General features: G+C 43.1%; 1 protein-coding gene across 11 annotated transcripts in view; it reads left to right on the forward strand.

The window, feature by feature from the left end:
* AGRN (agrin) overlaps positions 1–16253 on the forward strand; it is a 568214-nt gene that overhangs the window by 382329 nt on the left and 169632 nt on the right. For all 11 annotated transcript variants that reach the window (XM_073656959.1, XM_073656964.1, XM_073656966.1 and 8 more), the window contains one exon: positions 4028–4234. In XM_073656959.1, the coding sequence (XP_073513060.1) occupies positions 4028–4234 (207 nt within the window). The remainder of the gene's footprint in view (positions 1–4027; positions 4235–16253) is intronic.

The raw sequence follows: 16253 nt of genomic DNA on the forward strand, positions 1-16253 counted from the left end.
TTCCTGACACTGTCACCGTCTGAATAGAAGCGTTTCTAACACAAAGAAAATGTTCTTAGAGTGAAATGACACTTATGCGGTCGGGAAACATTTAAATAGAAGTCTGTGTTGGCACTTTACCATCGATTTCTGCGACAGTAAGTGTGCTTTTAGAGATGCCAAATAAAAGAATGCAAAGCATCACTGCACAATACAGGACGTTCTTCAGTGGAGACCCTCTTAGATGGACCATCTTAACCTCTATAAGAAATTGGTAAACCTCTTCATAATACATACACAGAAATTACTTGGATAATCTCTTTCTCTCGAACTGTAAAATGGACTTCCAGGAGAAGTCCATGTTCGGAGCTCAGCACCAGACACTAGGTGTCCGGTATCAACCTCGAATTTTACAATTTGGGTTCGCTCATCTCTATTAATAATCCTTTACTTTAGCATTATACACTGCTCAAAAAAATAAAGGGAACACTCAAATAACACATCCTAGATCTGAATGAATGAAATATTCTCATTGAATACTTTGTTCTGTACAAAGTTGAATGTGCTGACAACAAAATCACACAAAATCATCAATGAAAATCAAATTTATTAACCAATGGAGGCCTGGATTTGGAGTGCAAAAACACACTACAGGCTGATCCAACTTTGATGTAATGTCCTTAAAACAAGTCAAAATGAGGCTCAGTATTGTGTGTGGCCTTCACGTGCCTGTATGACCTCCCTATAACGCCTGGGCATGCTCCTGATGAGGTTGTGGATGGTCTCCTGTGGGATCTCCTCCCAGACCTGGACTAAAACATCCGCCAACTCCTAGACAGTCTGTGGTGCAACGTGACGTTGGTGGATGGAGCGAGACATGATGTCCCAGATGTGCTCAATCAGATTCAGGTCTGGGGAACGGGCGGGCCGGTCCATAGCTTCAATGCCTTCATATTGCAGGAACTGCTGACACACTCCAGCCACATGAGGTCTGGCATTGTCCTGCATTAGGAGGAGCCCAGGGCCAACCGCACCAGCATATGGTCTCACAAGGGGTCTGAGGATCTAATCTCGGTACCTAATGGCAGTCAGGCTACCTCTGGCGCGAGCACATAGAGGTCTGTGCAGCCCTCCAAAGAAATGCCACCCCACACCATTACTGACCACTGCCAAACCGGTCATGCTGAAGGATGTTGCAGGCAGCAGATAACTCTCAACGGCGTCTCCAGATGTCTGTCACATGTGCTCAGTGTGAACCTGCTTTCATCTGTGAAGAGCACAGGGCGCCAGTGGTGACTTTGCCAATCCTGGTGTTCTGTGGCAAATGCAAAGCGTCCTGCACGGTGTTGGGCTGTGAGCACAACCCCCATCTGTGGACGTCGGGGCCTCATACCACCCTCATGGAGTCGGTTTCTTAGCGTTTGTGCAGACACATGCACATTTGTGGCCTGCTGGAGGTCATTTTGCAGAGCTCTGGCAGTGCTCCTCCTGTTCCTCCTTACACAAAGGCGGAGGTAGCGGTCCTGCTGCTGGGTTGTTGCCCTCCTATGGCCCCCTCCACGTCTCCTGGTGTACTGGCCTGTCTCCTGGTAGCGCCTCCAGCCTCTGGACACTACGCTGACAGACACAGCGAACCTTCTTGCCATAGCTCACATTGATGTGCCATCCTGGATGAGCTGCACTACCTGAGCAACTTCTGTGGGTTGTAGAGTCCGTCTCATGCTACCACGAGTGTGAAAGCACAACCAACATTCAAAAGTGACCAAAACATCAGCCAGAAAGCATTGGTACTGAGATGTGGTCTGTGGCCCCCACCTGCAGAACCACTCCTTTATTGAGTGTGTCTTGATAATTGCCAATAATTTCCATCTATTGTCTATTCCATTTGCACAAGAGCATGTGAAATTGATTGTCAATCAGTGTTGCTTCCTAAGTGGACAGTTTGATTTCACAGAAGTTTGATTTACTTGGAGTTATATTCTGTTGTTTAAGTGTTCGCTTTATTTTTTTAAGCAGTGTATATTGCTACATTATGCAATAGAAATATATATATAGATGGTAGATGACAGTGGTAGATCGACTCACTCGGATGCTTAAAGAGGTAGTCACAGGAACACTTTCCGTTTTAAGTTCTCAACTGGTTTATTAAAACCGTACTGCATAGTTCTCTTAACTTTCTACTTCTTTATCTAATTTCTTTTTTTATCTCTTTTCTTCTATTGTTATGTTCTCATTGTTTTATTGATGTTTATACTGTATATCTGGTTATCACTGATTATACTGAATTACAACTTTACATCTTTAAATGTTATTTAATTGTAAGTGATATATACTTGAACAAGCTCATATTATTGCGACCTTATGATGTGTCACATTGTCTTTTAATTTTTGTAGTTCGCACTTATTGTAACTTTATCAATACATTTTTGATTTACAAAAAAAAACATAGTGCATAAACCAGTCCAAAGTTAAGTAAACAAATATGGCCCTTCTGGCATAACGGGAAAAACAAAATACCATACAGTACTGTCTGCGGGGATCTGCCCGCTGAGGGGAACAAAACAAGATTCAGTTCTCTTTCACACAAGTACAGCTGTAGAGATCTCATCTCCAGACGCATTGAAGACTTAATGAGTCCAAAGGCTCCACCTTTACATTCTGGACCACACCCTGGGGTGAAGATATGGTGAACAGCCTCCCATCCACTCTTCAGGTGCTCACAAAAACCCAGCCCTTAATATGGCTATTACCCCCCTCAGCACTTAGTGTGCTAGAGCATTTTTCCAGGTTCATATCACTGAGGCTAACATCCTGAGTGACACATATCTCCGCTCCAGTATTTTAACAGTGACCTTCTCACAATGCCCTTTACAAAGAGTTCTCGGCTTAGGACTGACTGACATTGAAATCATCCTTGTTTGTAGTTATAGGTACAGGGGGACAACAGGAAATTTCTCTAGCACTTCTCACTTCCACATCGGGTGGTTAAAGGTTCTGATGACGTTGTATTGTAAAGTGACTGTCCTGTCTCTTGTATAGGCAGTGGGCATCGCTTATCCCTCACCTCTCGATGCGAAAATGAGAGGTGCTCGAGAGTGCCTTTAAAATGTGCCTCTACCATTGTGTTGTCATGCTGCTATCGAAAACCGTGAAACTAAAGACCCATCTTCAGGACCCTCACTAATTAGATAAAGCAGACAGCAGATTGAAAGAGTGGCTCACTCCGAAGTAACCAGCACATCCACACATTACATGGACTGCTTTATGATTTTACAGAAAACTGCAATGCTCCATTTTCCTTGTAGTGACATTGTAGGAGCAATAAATAATTGCTGCCGGGTTCCCCCACAGATCACAGCTGATTGGTAGTGATGATCCTATGGTTAGCTTATCTTTGGGGGCTCTTTTAATGTTCAAGTGATGGCCAAAGTGGAAATCCCTTCAAACTATGATGTACTTTATTCTCAAGGAGTGAATTGTTACCAGAAGGTACAAACCTGGGCTCCCAATTGGAGTTGATGCTAATTAATTTATAGAATCCGGTCCATCCGCCATGCCCATGATATGTGGCCGCTGGACAGTTGCCCTGAGAACCATCCCTTACTTGACTGCGTCTGCGGCTCGTCTTTTGAATGGCAGGCCTGGTGTGATGCCAGGCCGCAACAATGAGATTATGCTAACCAAAAAGAGAACCGCGGATGCAGGGAGACAGGAAGCGGATTTTAGGGCTCCGATCCAAAAGCCACGTGTTTTATGACATGGCAGATGGGTCGGGACCTGCTTATCGATTTGCACCAACTCTTCTCCCACTTCTTTGTATTCTTGGTCTTGACATTGTCAACAGTTGTAAAAACTTATAATAATTTGCATTCTCAAAAAATGAGAATGCTAATGGGCATAAGCCACGTAAAGGATATTGGCCACAATCCAAGTCCTACTATTTGGAGATGCAGTGATGAAGAAGTGTTAAGATGGCAGACCCTTTAGATAATGTGCTAAAAAGTTTGTAAAAGAGTGTAAACTTAACTTTTTCCTTCTCCTATTCTAGATAAGTGCAAGGATGAATGTAAGCACAATTCTGTGTGCCTTAATCGTCGAGGAGTCACGCGCTGCTCCTGTGACCGCATTATTTGTGACGGTGCCTACAAGCCTGTCTGCGGCCGGGACAGCCGCACTTATGCCAATGAATGCGAGCGGCAAAGAGCTGAGTGCATCCAGAAAACAGCCATTCCAATGAAACACAAAGGTCCTTGCGGTGAGTACATACCCCTGACCACCGCCACTATGTTATATATGCAATTCTCACAATGTCCGAACATATCTGAAGGTAAGGTTTCCCAATCTCTATCGTGTTCCTATTATATCAACTACAGTGAGCTTTTCCTCCCATAAACATACACAAGTGAGTTGGCGGGAGGGAATTTTTAGGAGGAAGTGTGGGGGGTGCTCGTCATTTCCTTTGCTTCTCCATGTGTTCCCATATCTCCATCTTCATTAAGGTTCTTTATCTTGCCACTTGTGTCAATGTTCTTTGACCTTTTCCTGTGCAATTCCTGAGAAAACATATTGATATGTGTGTCTTCTCTCATTCTTCCTAATGTCTTGCTTTCTTCTCTCTTTCTCTGTCTCTCCCTCATAGAGAAGTTGTACAGTGGGGTAAATTTCAGCTGGTGACCAGATATGGTTTGGAACCGACCGAGGACTTCCAGTCCTCATTAAGACAAAACTAAGTGGTGTTAATTTTGCTAATGAAGCCTGATCCCATTCTCTCCCTTGCTACATTGGATATACGCTCTTTTTTTTCCTGTTTCTAGACATTTGGCTGCCCTACACTTTTAATGCTGTCCAAGAAGAACCCGCAGCTGTTACTTTTCCTTGAAAACATGGGAAGGGGGCTGGGTAGGCGCTTAGACACAGGTTATTGCTTTGGATGCCCCCCACAAAATTGGCTGACTTTCTGCTCAATCGAAGACATAATTTTCTCCATGTGTGCTCCCTTTTCCCTGTATTTTGTGTCTGTCTTTCTTTTCAGCCGAGGCTCTGGGGCGTAAGGACGGATGACCCACTTGGTTGCTTTCCTCTGTCTGTGAGGTCTTCGTCTGAGGTCTGCTGTCTAAACCACTTGTCTCCCTCCAGACACTGATTTCTCCTCCCCACTCTTCTCCATCCTCAGCTTGCGCTCATTAATTAGTGTGATCGAAAATCCCTGTGCTTTTTCTGAGCTTGCTTCCAGACTTTTGCACTGGTGCAGCTTGGGCTTCCACCAACCTTTTAGCTCCTTCCTTAATCCACTTTGTTTGTGCTGATTCGTTCTGTGCTTGATGCCTGTTTATGTATTGGCGCTTTGCAAAAGGAAAATCCTCTTCTAAAAATCAGAATATATAAAAAAATAAAATAATTAAAGCAGTCGGCTATACTGTTGCAAAAGGGCTAAGATCTCAGAAGGACCTTCCTCGTGATCACCCATCCTCGGCTGCATTGGTCAGCATGCATGTCTGTACTTGGATGGCAAGTGTGTAGTCTTCAACTCTTGTTGTATCATAGGAATTGTAGTATTGGATAGTATCTTAAAGCTGAAATAATAATCCATATGAGCTGGTAGAAGTTTTATAATTTGAGGGCTATGAATGAAATCATGACTTGACACAAGACAGTCCAATGGGGCAGGTATATTTCCAATGCCAATAGAAGAAGGTAGAGCATTGTCCCTTACTTACTCATCTTGCAGCTTATATTTTTAGGGTACGGACTCTATGCAAAAATGCATACATCCATAATATATGATAGTTGTCAACATTTCTGGGGACTGTTAAGCCATATCCCAAACCTCGCCTCCATCCTTACCGGCACTGGCAGACAGTCAGAAGAGGGCCCCTGTGCAAAATCTGTATATGGGCCTTATGCAGCCCAATAGGTCATAATAGGGCACAATTCCAACTTCTTTGGAAGTGCATAGGAGCCCCCTTACCTCTTGGGTCCCTGTGCAGCCACACAGGTTGCACTAGTGATTTGTCCACCGGACGGCCCCTGCTTATCGGTAACACCCCCTTCTACTACCACATCATGCACTTTTGGGCTACTTTTACATAAACCCCATCTCCTTTCAGTAGAGTAGTCCCAGACATCTAGGAGAGTTGGCAACTATGAATATGGAGCCTTAGGAAATTCTTGCTCTCCATACAGCAACATATGGTGCTCCATACAGCCCTAGAAAAAATAGTGGAAATGTACTAATACTGTCTACCATTTAGGCTGCCTGTACGTAAACCAAATGTTATAAGGTAGACTCTTATCTCCTCTTTACGCCAGCTCAAGGCTGGATTTTCAAAAAAGAAGGGTTGGCTTACTTTACACCCTTATTTTGTGCCAAAAACTTGGTTGCGTCGTTTGTAACCTGGCACATTTTACGACAAATCTGCATCCCCTTTTCTAGACAATTTTGAAAATTGCAAAGAACAAAAAAATTCTAAGAGAGATAAATATGGTGCATTTTATTTGCACAAGTTTTTGGCGCATTTCAAGCCTCGGTTCTGGCAGTGTTTCGCACTTCAATGTTTTTCTACTTGCCTGCATGCAGGATCATTGATCCATATGAAGAAATAAAAGGAACATTTCCTTCTCACTTGTTCAAGTGATTGAATCCATAACAAAAAAAAAACAAAGCAAAAAACAGCATACAGATGATAAAAATGGACATGTGAAAAACAAAATGGTCATGGGTGCTTGAAAAAGGCCTTAATCTGTCCCAATTCTTCTAGGGTAAAATAGCTCCATAATCCTAAAAACATGCTTAGTTTTCTTGACTACTGACCAATGCCCGATATAAAGACTATTCCTCCAAGGATGCAAATTTCCATTACCAGCTCTTTTCAGTAACTGGAGAATCTAGCGAGTCCTAGCTCTGCTGTAGCTTTGCTCTAGCTCTGCTGTAGCTTTGCTCTAGCTCTGCTGTAGCTTTGCTCTAGCTCTGCTGTAGCTCTTCTGGAGCTTTGCTTTAGCTTCGCTCTAGTTCTGTTCTACCTATGGTGTAGCTCTGTTCTAACTCTGCTGTAGCGCTGCTCTAGTTGTTTTGGCTCTGCTGTAGCTTTGCTCTAGCTCTGCTCTAGCTGTTTTGTAGCTTTGCTGTAGCTATGCTCTAGTTCTGCTCTAGCTCTGCTTCAGTTCTGCTCTTGCTCTGCTGTAGCTAAGCTCTAGCTCTGTTCTAGCTCTGATCTAGTTCTGGTCTAGCTCTGCTGTAGCTAAGCTCTAGCTCTTCTGTAGCTTTGCTTTACCTCTGCTCTAGTTTTTCTCTAGCTCTGCTGTAGATTTGCTTTAGTTATGCTCTAGCTCTGCTCTAGCTCTTCTTTAGCTTTGCTTTAGCTCTGCTCTAGTTCTGCTCTAGCTCTTCTTTAGCTCTGCTTTAGTTTTGCACCTTCTCTGCTCTAGCTCTTCTGTAGCTTTGCTTTAGCTCTGCTCTAGCTCTGCTGTAGCTAAGCTCTAGCTGTTCTGTAGCTTTGCTGTTGCTACGCTCTTGCTCTGCTCTAGCTCTGCTCTAGCTTTGCTTGAGCTCTGCTCTACTTCTGCTCTAGCTCTTCTGTAGCTCTGCTTTAGCTCTGCTCTAGCTCTTCCGTAGCTTTGCTTTAGCTCTACTCTAGTTCTGCTGTAGCTTTGCTTTAGCTCTGCTCTAGTTCTGCTCTAGCTCTGCTGTAGCTTTGCTTTAGCTCTGCTCTAGCTCTGCTGTAGCTTTGCTTTAGCTCTGCTCTAGTTCTGCTGTAGCTTTGCTTTAGCTCTGCTCTAGCTCTGCTGTAGCTTTGCTTTAGCTCTGCTCTAGTTCTGCTCTAGCTCTGCTCTAGTTCTGCTGTAGCTTTGCTTTAGCTCTGCTCTAGCTCTGCTCTAGCGCTATTCTAGTTCGGCTCTAGCGCTGCTGTAGCTTTGCTCTAGCTCTTCTGTAGCGTTGCTGTAGCTATGCTCTAGTTCTGCTCTAGCTCTTCTGTAGCTCTGCTCTAGCGCTAGTCTTTTATACAAACTGTAACTTTGGATCAGTACAAGATAAATAATGCAGTGTATTTACAAAGCTGCTTTACTTCCAGCTTTGTAGACATTTATTAAAGTGTATACTTTATACATGCATTTATCAGAAATACCGACCTACCAGCCATATTGAGTGATGCATGCCGGGAGACTGGGCTAGCCATTTCTCTAATGCCCAGATATAAACAGGTTTCTACATGTGGTTGAGTTTCCGCTCATGTTTGCAGTGTATTATAGCTATAGCAAAACTCACACATAATGGGTCCAACACCTCCGAATCAGAATACTGCATTGGCACCGCATTAGTAGGTCTCCATCACCTGCGCTTATCCCATGTTTTTTCTTCCCCGTCACACCTTGATAAAATGCTAATGCGCGCTCTCATGCACATATGCTACCATAGCGTTCATCATCCGAACACTATCGCGTAGCATACCTGGAACGCTCTCTTCCCACCTGAAGATATTTTTAGTGATGTTTTGCAAAGTCTATTTCTGCTTCCAGTTGACGCAGTAGCTGTCTGTCGGTCCATATGCACAGTGCATAGCTTTACAGGATTATGTATAATATATGCTATTCAAATACAATATGCTGATATAACGTAATGATGTGTATTGCTCATGTCGCAGGGCACATTTATCTATACACATCCATCCATCAGAGCCACGAGAAGGACAGGAGTAGGAATCTGTAGAAAATAAGAACAGGTGGGGGAGTGCCATATGTGCTCCATAATCAGCCGGCATTCTGTGACTATGATGGATGCATATAAAGCAATGCAACGAACACCTTCTGGTGGGCTCCAGGTCCTGGTCCCTCCTCATCTCACACATTCCCACTATTAGATTAAGAGAAAAGGGGAGCAGATGTTGTTAGTTTTGCTTCATATGTGAATTTCCCATAAATATATCTTTCTACGTTAGATTATTTTTATACATTGTTTATGTTGCTTTATTAGGAATTTTACACCAGAATGTTCTGTAAAATTAGAGAAGTATATTTTTACACTCTTCTCGCTTAAAGCGTTGCTCCACTACTTTAATATCCTTCATTATCAGAACGGAAGGTGGCGACCCAACAATCAACTTTTCTCATTGGCGGTAACAGACGGATGTCAACAGAACAGTTGCGTCAACTGTGTAGTGGTCGCTGCCGGGTACTGCAGGTCCACTCGCCTTCTGTCGAAACTGATGGTGCTGATTGGATCCCCTCTGATTTGAAACTGGTGGTTAGGGATGAGCGGACTCTTCGAAGTTCGAGTTCTGGTACCAGACCCAAACTTTATTCCAAACCAGAACTGTACTCGAGCTTGAACCAGAAGCCAAACCCCATTAGAAAAAATTGGGACCCCGACATTTGAGCTGGAAAATCTCTTCTTTCTCTGCAACGGACTTTCCCCGGTATTTCGAACATTGCAATGGACTTCGGGGAGAAGTCCGTGTTTGGCGTTTAGCACCGAGACACTAACTGTCCGGTACGAACCCCGAACTTAAAAGTTCGGGTTCGCTAATCTCTACTGATGACCTCTCAAAAGGATAGATCTTCAGTATTAAAGTTATGGAGTAACCCTTTAAAATGACCCTGCAGGCTCCCTCTTATTTAGCTAAAGTGAGTGCTTTTTTTGCACCCTTATCACAGAAGGAACGATTTCCTGTGGCTCATCAGTTAGAGCACCATAGAGTCTTAACAAATATCACCTGTACCATGGTCGTCTGAAAGCAGACATCTGTTTTTTACGTGCGTGCTTTATTGTTTTTGTTTTTTTAGCAGATGGAACATGTTCCCACGTTCCATCTAGGGGGGCTGCTCATGTGTTCTTTTTTTTTTTATTAAAGACCGATTGTCCACAAAAAAAAAACACAATGCAAAACATGTCCATTTTGATCCGATTTACGGCTCAAAATCACTTATCTGATGCAGTCTATTCTTAACTGTTTAATGGGTGGGAGAAGATTGGAATTTTTTTTTTCTTTCATACAAGAAAAGTGACCAAAATCGGATGAAAACTGGATACAGCACACTGAAAAAAAATGTGTGTTTTTTTCTCCTTTTTTCGTGAAAAAAAATGGACATCTCAATGAAGCTCAAGATTCATTTGCTTGAGTTTATGTGCTCCAGCTACTTGATGTTCATGTTTTCTTTTGATTGGTGCGTTACTCCCTTCCGGGTGAGCCTGTGAGGCTTGTATTTATGCTCAGTGGGCAGTCAAGTTGGAGAGAGCAGCAGCCTGAACCAATGCAGAGACAGGAGGTGTGTGTCAGACTACTGCAGACTCCCCGTAGGCACTGTAGCTAGGCTGTGGTCACAGATTAGTACTCTGCTCTAATGAAGTTGTACTAAATAGCAGCCAAGGAGCATGATATGAGGAAAAGGGGAAGTGGAGGAAAGAGTAAGAGGCTGCTTTTCAGTATGTTGTTTTTCTCCATGTAGAGCTGGATTCACAGCTATACAGCTCAGTACTGCTGTATAATGTACTCCATGCTGCTGCTACTGAACTGGTGCTACATAGAAACAGGAGAGCAGGAATCCCTTATATCTGTGAGTGATTGCATAGGGGAGATATCACAGCTAATCTCTACCCACTAGGTCAGAGAGAACTTAGAGCAGTTGACACCACGTCAATTTAGACTCCACGTAGATGCTATAGTCACAGATCACTACTCTGCTCAAATGAAGTTGTACTTAAAATCTGCCAAGGAGCACGATGTGAGGAAATAAGGAGGAGCAGAGTGACAGAATCAGAGATGCACACAGATAATGCTGCTGCTTTCCAGTAAGTGGTTTATCTCCCTGTAGAGCTGGATTCACAGCTATACTGCTTAGAATAGCTGTGGAGAAGCAGAGTGACGGAATCAGAGATTCTGGAAAGCAGCAGCATAATCTGTGTGTATCTCTGATTCTGTCACTCTGCTTTTTTTTCTCAGATTGTGCTCCTTGGATGATTTTAGTACAACTTCATTAGAGAAGAGTAGTGATCTGTGACTATAGCTTAGCTACAGCGTCTATGTGGAGTCTGCAGTAGTCTGATACTCACCTCCTGTCTCTGCATTGCTCTAATTATCAGTTCTCTCTGACCTAGTGGGTAGAGATTAGCTGCTGTGATATCTCCCATATTCAGCACTCGCAGACATCAGAGATTCCTGCTCTTCTGTCCCTATGTAGCACACCCTCAGAGGCATCAGCAGCATGTAGGACCTTATACTGCAGAATTAAGCAGTATAGCTGTGAAACCAGCTCTTCAGGGAGATAAACCACTTACTGGAAAGCAGCAGCAAAATCTGTGTGTAAGTGGTTTATCTCCCTGTAGAGCTGGATTCACAGCTATACTGCTTAGTTTTGCTGTATAAGGTCCTCCATGCTGCTGATGACCCTGAGGGCGTGCTACCTAGGGGTCAGAAGAGCAGGAATCTCTGATGTCTGTGAGTGCTGCATATGGGAGATACAGCAGCAAGTCTTCATCCACTAGCTCATTGACAACTGATAATTAGAATCTGCAGAAGGAAAATTTGATGAAAAATGCAGATCACAAGTCATATAATGGCCAGAAATAGAGTCATTCTTCATGTACACACACATGACATTCTGAAGTCACCTAAAATGACAGTTAAAAGCAATTTCCCTATATGCCATAGTTCCTGGGTCTATACTACAATATACAGGGAGGCAAAGAACTTTTACATCATCACCTCCCAAATTTATCACGCCGTATTGTAGTCCTGTCACGTCGGACTCCCTCGGAGGACACCAATCACAATAGTAGAGATAAGACTTTGGTATCAGTAGGTCACCGTTCCAGCAGATAATTAAGTATATGGGTTTTTTTCTTTCCAGAAGTTTAGACCTGTCAATTATCCAGGAAAAGCTCCTTTTTTATCTATTGGAAACTGCATTTTGTATGGAATGTAAGACTTCAGTTCATCTGAAACACTTGGGGAACAAAGAAGCTCTAATGGGCTCCCATTCATTACAGGTAGTTACGCGGCTCTTGCAATGACACTGTGCCGTTAAAGTCGTGCTCCAGTTCAGTTAATTGCTATTAGTATTTTTTTTCCTGTAGGGAACAGTCGAATTTCGCTCTATTATGTTCTTGGAGAGCAGCTGGAGAGAATATGTAAAAAGGAAATATTGACTTTCAGTTCTGCCTACAGAATTACACCAGTCTGAGCATTGTTCCCGGGCTTGTTAGCGCAGTACATGGCTGTGCAGAGTTTTCAGCAGCTGGATGTGCGGCACAGTACACACTGCCTCCATTGCTGCTATTGTCACTCCTTATATTTATATAGTCATCTGATAACCTAAGTCTTATTGATGGATGGGAGTAACCGCTGCAGAGTTTTTTGTTTGTCGGCTTTTGAAGCTACTTTGCAGAAAATGATCAGCTCATTGCTAAAATTCTATTCACTTGACCATCAGTTATTTCTGTTTTTGGGTCATAAAAACAGGAATAACATGATTCAATACAGGATCCATTCATTTGAAGGGGTAAAGAAAGTTTCATAAAATGAATTCCCGTTTGCCTCTTTTCCTTCAGCTGTCTATTATCTGGATCTGCACAACTTTTTTTTACTAGATCCCTTTTTGGTTTTGCGAAGTCTATGGAAATCAAATCATCATGGATCATTATGTCAATGTCATCCATTAACGGATAAGTTACAGATAACAATTGGAAATGTGAACAGTAACTTTAAATAGAACTTTTTTAAGTGATGTGATTATCAGAAGTGAAGAATCATAATTTAAAACGTCTGAGCCCCATGGCAAAATCTGTACCATGTGCTATTTCTAGTGGTATCCCAAGCCCTCGTATGACTGCCAACTCTGCATCCCCAAGAGCCACTTCTCCATCCCCAGGAGCCACCTCTTTATCCTAGTTAGCTAGCTTTCCATCCCCGATAGCTACCTCTCCATCCCCGATAGCTACCTCTCCATCCCCGATAGCTACCTCTCCATCCCCGATAGCTACCTTTCCATCCCCGATAGCTACCTTTCCATCCCCGATAGCTACCTTTCCATCCCCGATAGCTACCTTTCCAGCCCCGATAGCTACCTTTCCATCCCCGATAGCTACCTCTCCATCCTCAATAGTTAACTCTCTATCCCCGATAGTTATCTCTCCATCCCGATATCTACCTCTCCATCCCCAATAGCTACTTCTCCATCCCCGGTAGCTACTTCTCCATCCCCGGTAGCTACTTCTCCGTCCCCGGTAGCTTGCTTTCCGTCCCCGGTAGCTTGCTTTCCGTCCCCGGTAGCTTGCTCTCCGTCCCCGGTAGCTAGCTCTCCGTCCCCGGTAGCTAGCTCTCCGTCCCCGGTAGCTAGCTCTCTGTCCCTGGTAGCTAGCTCTCTGTCCCTGGTAGCTAGCTCTCCGTCCCCGGTAGCTACCTCTCAGTCCCGTCCCCAGTAGCTAGCTCTCCATCCCCGGTAGCTACCTTTCCATCCTCATTAGCTACCTCAATGTCCCCGGTAGTTACCTTTCCATCCCCAGTAGCCACCTTTCCATCTCCGGTAGCCACTTCTCCATCTCTGGTAGCCAGCGCTCCATCCCCAGTAGCCACCTCTCCATTCTCTGTGCATCATCAATCTAAATATATTGAAGGGTTGTAGAAAAAACTCTACATCCTTCCTACTTCCTTCCCCATTATCTTGCACCCTCAAGAGCCTTGCAAAGGTTTTCTATTTCTCTGCAAAATGGCTGCTCAGCTCATAGATTATGCACAGACAAAATAAAACTGCATAGCAAAAAAACCTCAAAAACACAGCATTTATGTTTATGCTACGTGGGAACATGGCTTTAGTAAAATCTCATCCACTTGCCTTTTACTGCAATTTGTTGCTGAGTTTTACCTGAGCAAATTCCCAAGTAAAATCTTGATCAGATCTGGCATATTTTTGATTCCCATATCACAATCTGTATGACAAGTAAAAATTTGAAACTGTGCAATTTTCACACTTTTATAAAGATCGTAGTATATAATAAAAAAAAAATACAAACATAAAAAAAATTTGTAAAGCACAAGTGGAAGTTGAAAAGAGGATGGCTTCTACTAATAGATACTGATCCTAAACACATGTCAAAATCCACAATAGACAACCTCAAAAGGCACAAGCTGAAGGTTTGACAATGGCCCTCACAGTCCCCTGATCTGAACATCATTGAAAATCTGTGGCTAGACCTCAGAATAGCAGTGCATGCAAGATGACCCAGGAATCTCACAGAACTGGAAGAATTCTACAAGGAAGAATGGATAAAAATCCCTCAAAAAAGACTCTTGGCTAGCAAGAAAAAGCGTTTACAAGCTGTGATAACTTTCAAAAGGGGGTGCTGCTAGGTATTAACTATACAGGGTGTCAAAACTTTTGCATCAGCCCATTTTCCTTTTTTGTCATTTTGAACATGTAAAAATTGAATATATATATACTGTATATTTTTGCCTAAAATACAAAGAAAATGTGTCATTTTTAACTGTAGCCCTTTTAGAAATCATTTAATCTTTAACTTGCTAAACTGTTCACAACAACAGTAATTTTGACACGAGGTGCCCAAACTTTTCCATGCCACTGTAAATACTGCCAGTCGTTGCTTATGGAGTCCATGTAGTGATTCGAGTACTGCATTTTTCACAACGTTTTCTTTAATCCAAACCCGGTGTGTAATCACATTGTGAAGAAATGAGACAGAATAACAGATTTCCATTATCCGCACCCGTCCTAGAGTGTTGCTTTACAATATGAAGCCTGGCAAGATTTCTCTGCTGAGCTTATTGGTTCTTGGAAAGGTGGCACAGGTTGCAATGGCCTTTGCAGCGAGGGAAAAGCATTTGTCATTTATAATATACGGCTGTAATAACATCAGAAATAGTACCCGATAAATCTACCTTGCCTATGTCTCATATATATTGTATGTAAAGCGGTTTTGCATGCACAACTAGAGCTGCCATAAAAGATTAAAGGAGCACCGGCCCCTGCTCATTAGACACACTATATGCACTAGATGGAAGTGTGCGCCTGCACTCATACACCGGGTACAGTTAGCTTTAATTACATAACATGCTCCTGCACTTATACAGTGGGTATGGAAAGTATTCAGACCTCTTTAAATGTTTCACTCTTTGTTTCATTGCAGCCATTTGGTAAATTCTAAAAAGTTCATTTTTTTTTCTCATTAAAGTACACTCTGCACCCCATCTGGAAAAACCCAGAAATATAGAAATATATGCAAATTTATTAAAAAAGAAAAACTGAAATATCACATGGTCATAAGTATTCAAACCCTTTGCTCAGAAACTCATATTTAAGTCACATGCTGTCCATTTCCTTGTGATCCTCCTTGAGATGGTTCTACTCCTTCATTGGAGTCCAGCTGTGTTTAATTAAACTGATAGGACTTTATTTGGAAAGGCACACACCTGTCTATATAAGACCTCACATATCACAGAGCATGTCAGACCAAATGAGAATCATGAGCTCAAAGGAACTGCCCAAGTAGCTCAGAGACAGAATTGTGGCAAGGCACAGATCTGGCCAAGGTTACAAAAGAATTGCTGCATTGCTCAAGGTTCCTAAGAGCACAGTGGCCTCCATAATCCTTAAATGGAAGAAGTTTGGGACCACCAGAAGTCTTCCTAGACCTGGCCGTCCAGCCAAACTGAGCAATCGTGGGAGAAGAGCCTTGGGGAGAGAGGTAAAGAAGAACTCCAAGATCACTGTGGTTGAGCTCCAGAGATGCAGTAGGGAGATGGGAGAAAGTTCCACAAAGTCAATGATCACTGCAGCCCTCCCCCAGTCGGGCCTTTATGGCAGAGTGGCCCAATGGAAGCCTCTCCTCAGTGCAAGACATATGAAAGTCCGCATAGAGTTTGCTCAAAAACACATGAAGGACTCCCAGACTATGAGAAATAAGATTCTCTGGTCTGATGAGACGAAGATAGAACTTTTTGGTGATAATTCTAAGCTGTATGTGTGGAGAAAACCAGGCACTGCTCATCACATGCCCAATACAATCCCAACAGTGAAACATGGTGGTGGCAGCATAATGCTATGGGGGTGTTTTTCAGCTGCAGGGACAGGACGACTGGTTGCAATTGAAGGAAACATGAATGCGGCCAAGTATAGGGATATCCTGGATGAAAACCTCTTCCAGAGTGCTCTGGGCCTCCGACTTGGCCGAAGGTTCACCTTCCAACAAGATAATGACCCTAAGCACACAGCTAAAATAACAAAGGAGTGGCTTCAGAACAACTCTGTGACCATTCTTGACTGGCCCA

The sequence above is a fragment of the Phyllobates terribilis genome, unplaced genomic scaffold, assembly GCF_046119375.1.
Source record: "Phyllobates terribilis strain yellow unplaced genomic scaffold, ASM4611937v1 Scaffold_12__6_contigs__length_324123572, whole genome shotgun sequence".
Taxonomy (NCBI): domain Eukaryota; kingdom Metazoa; phylum Chordata; class Amphibia; order Anura; family Dendrobatidae; genus Phyllobates; species Phyllobates terribilis.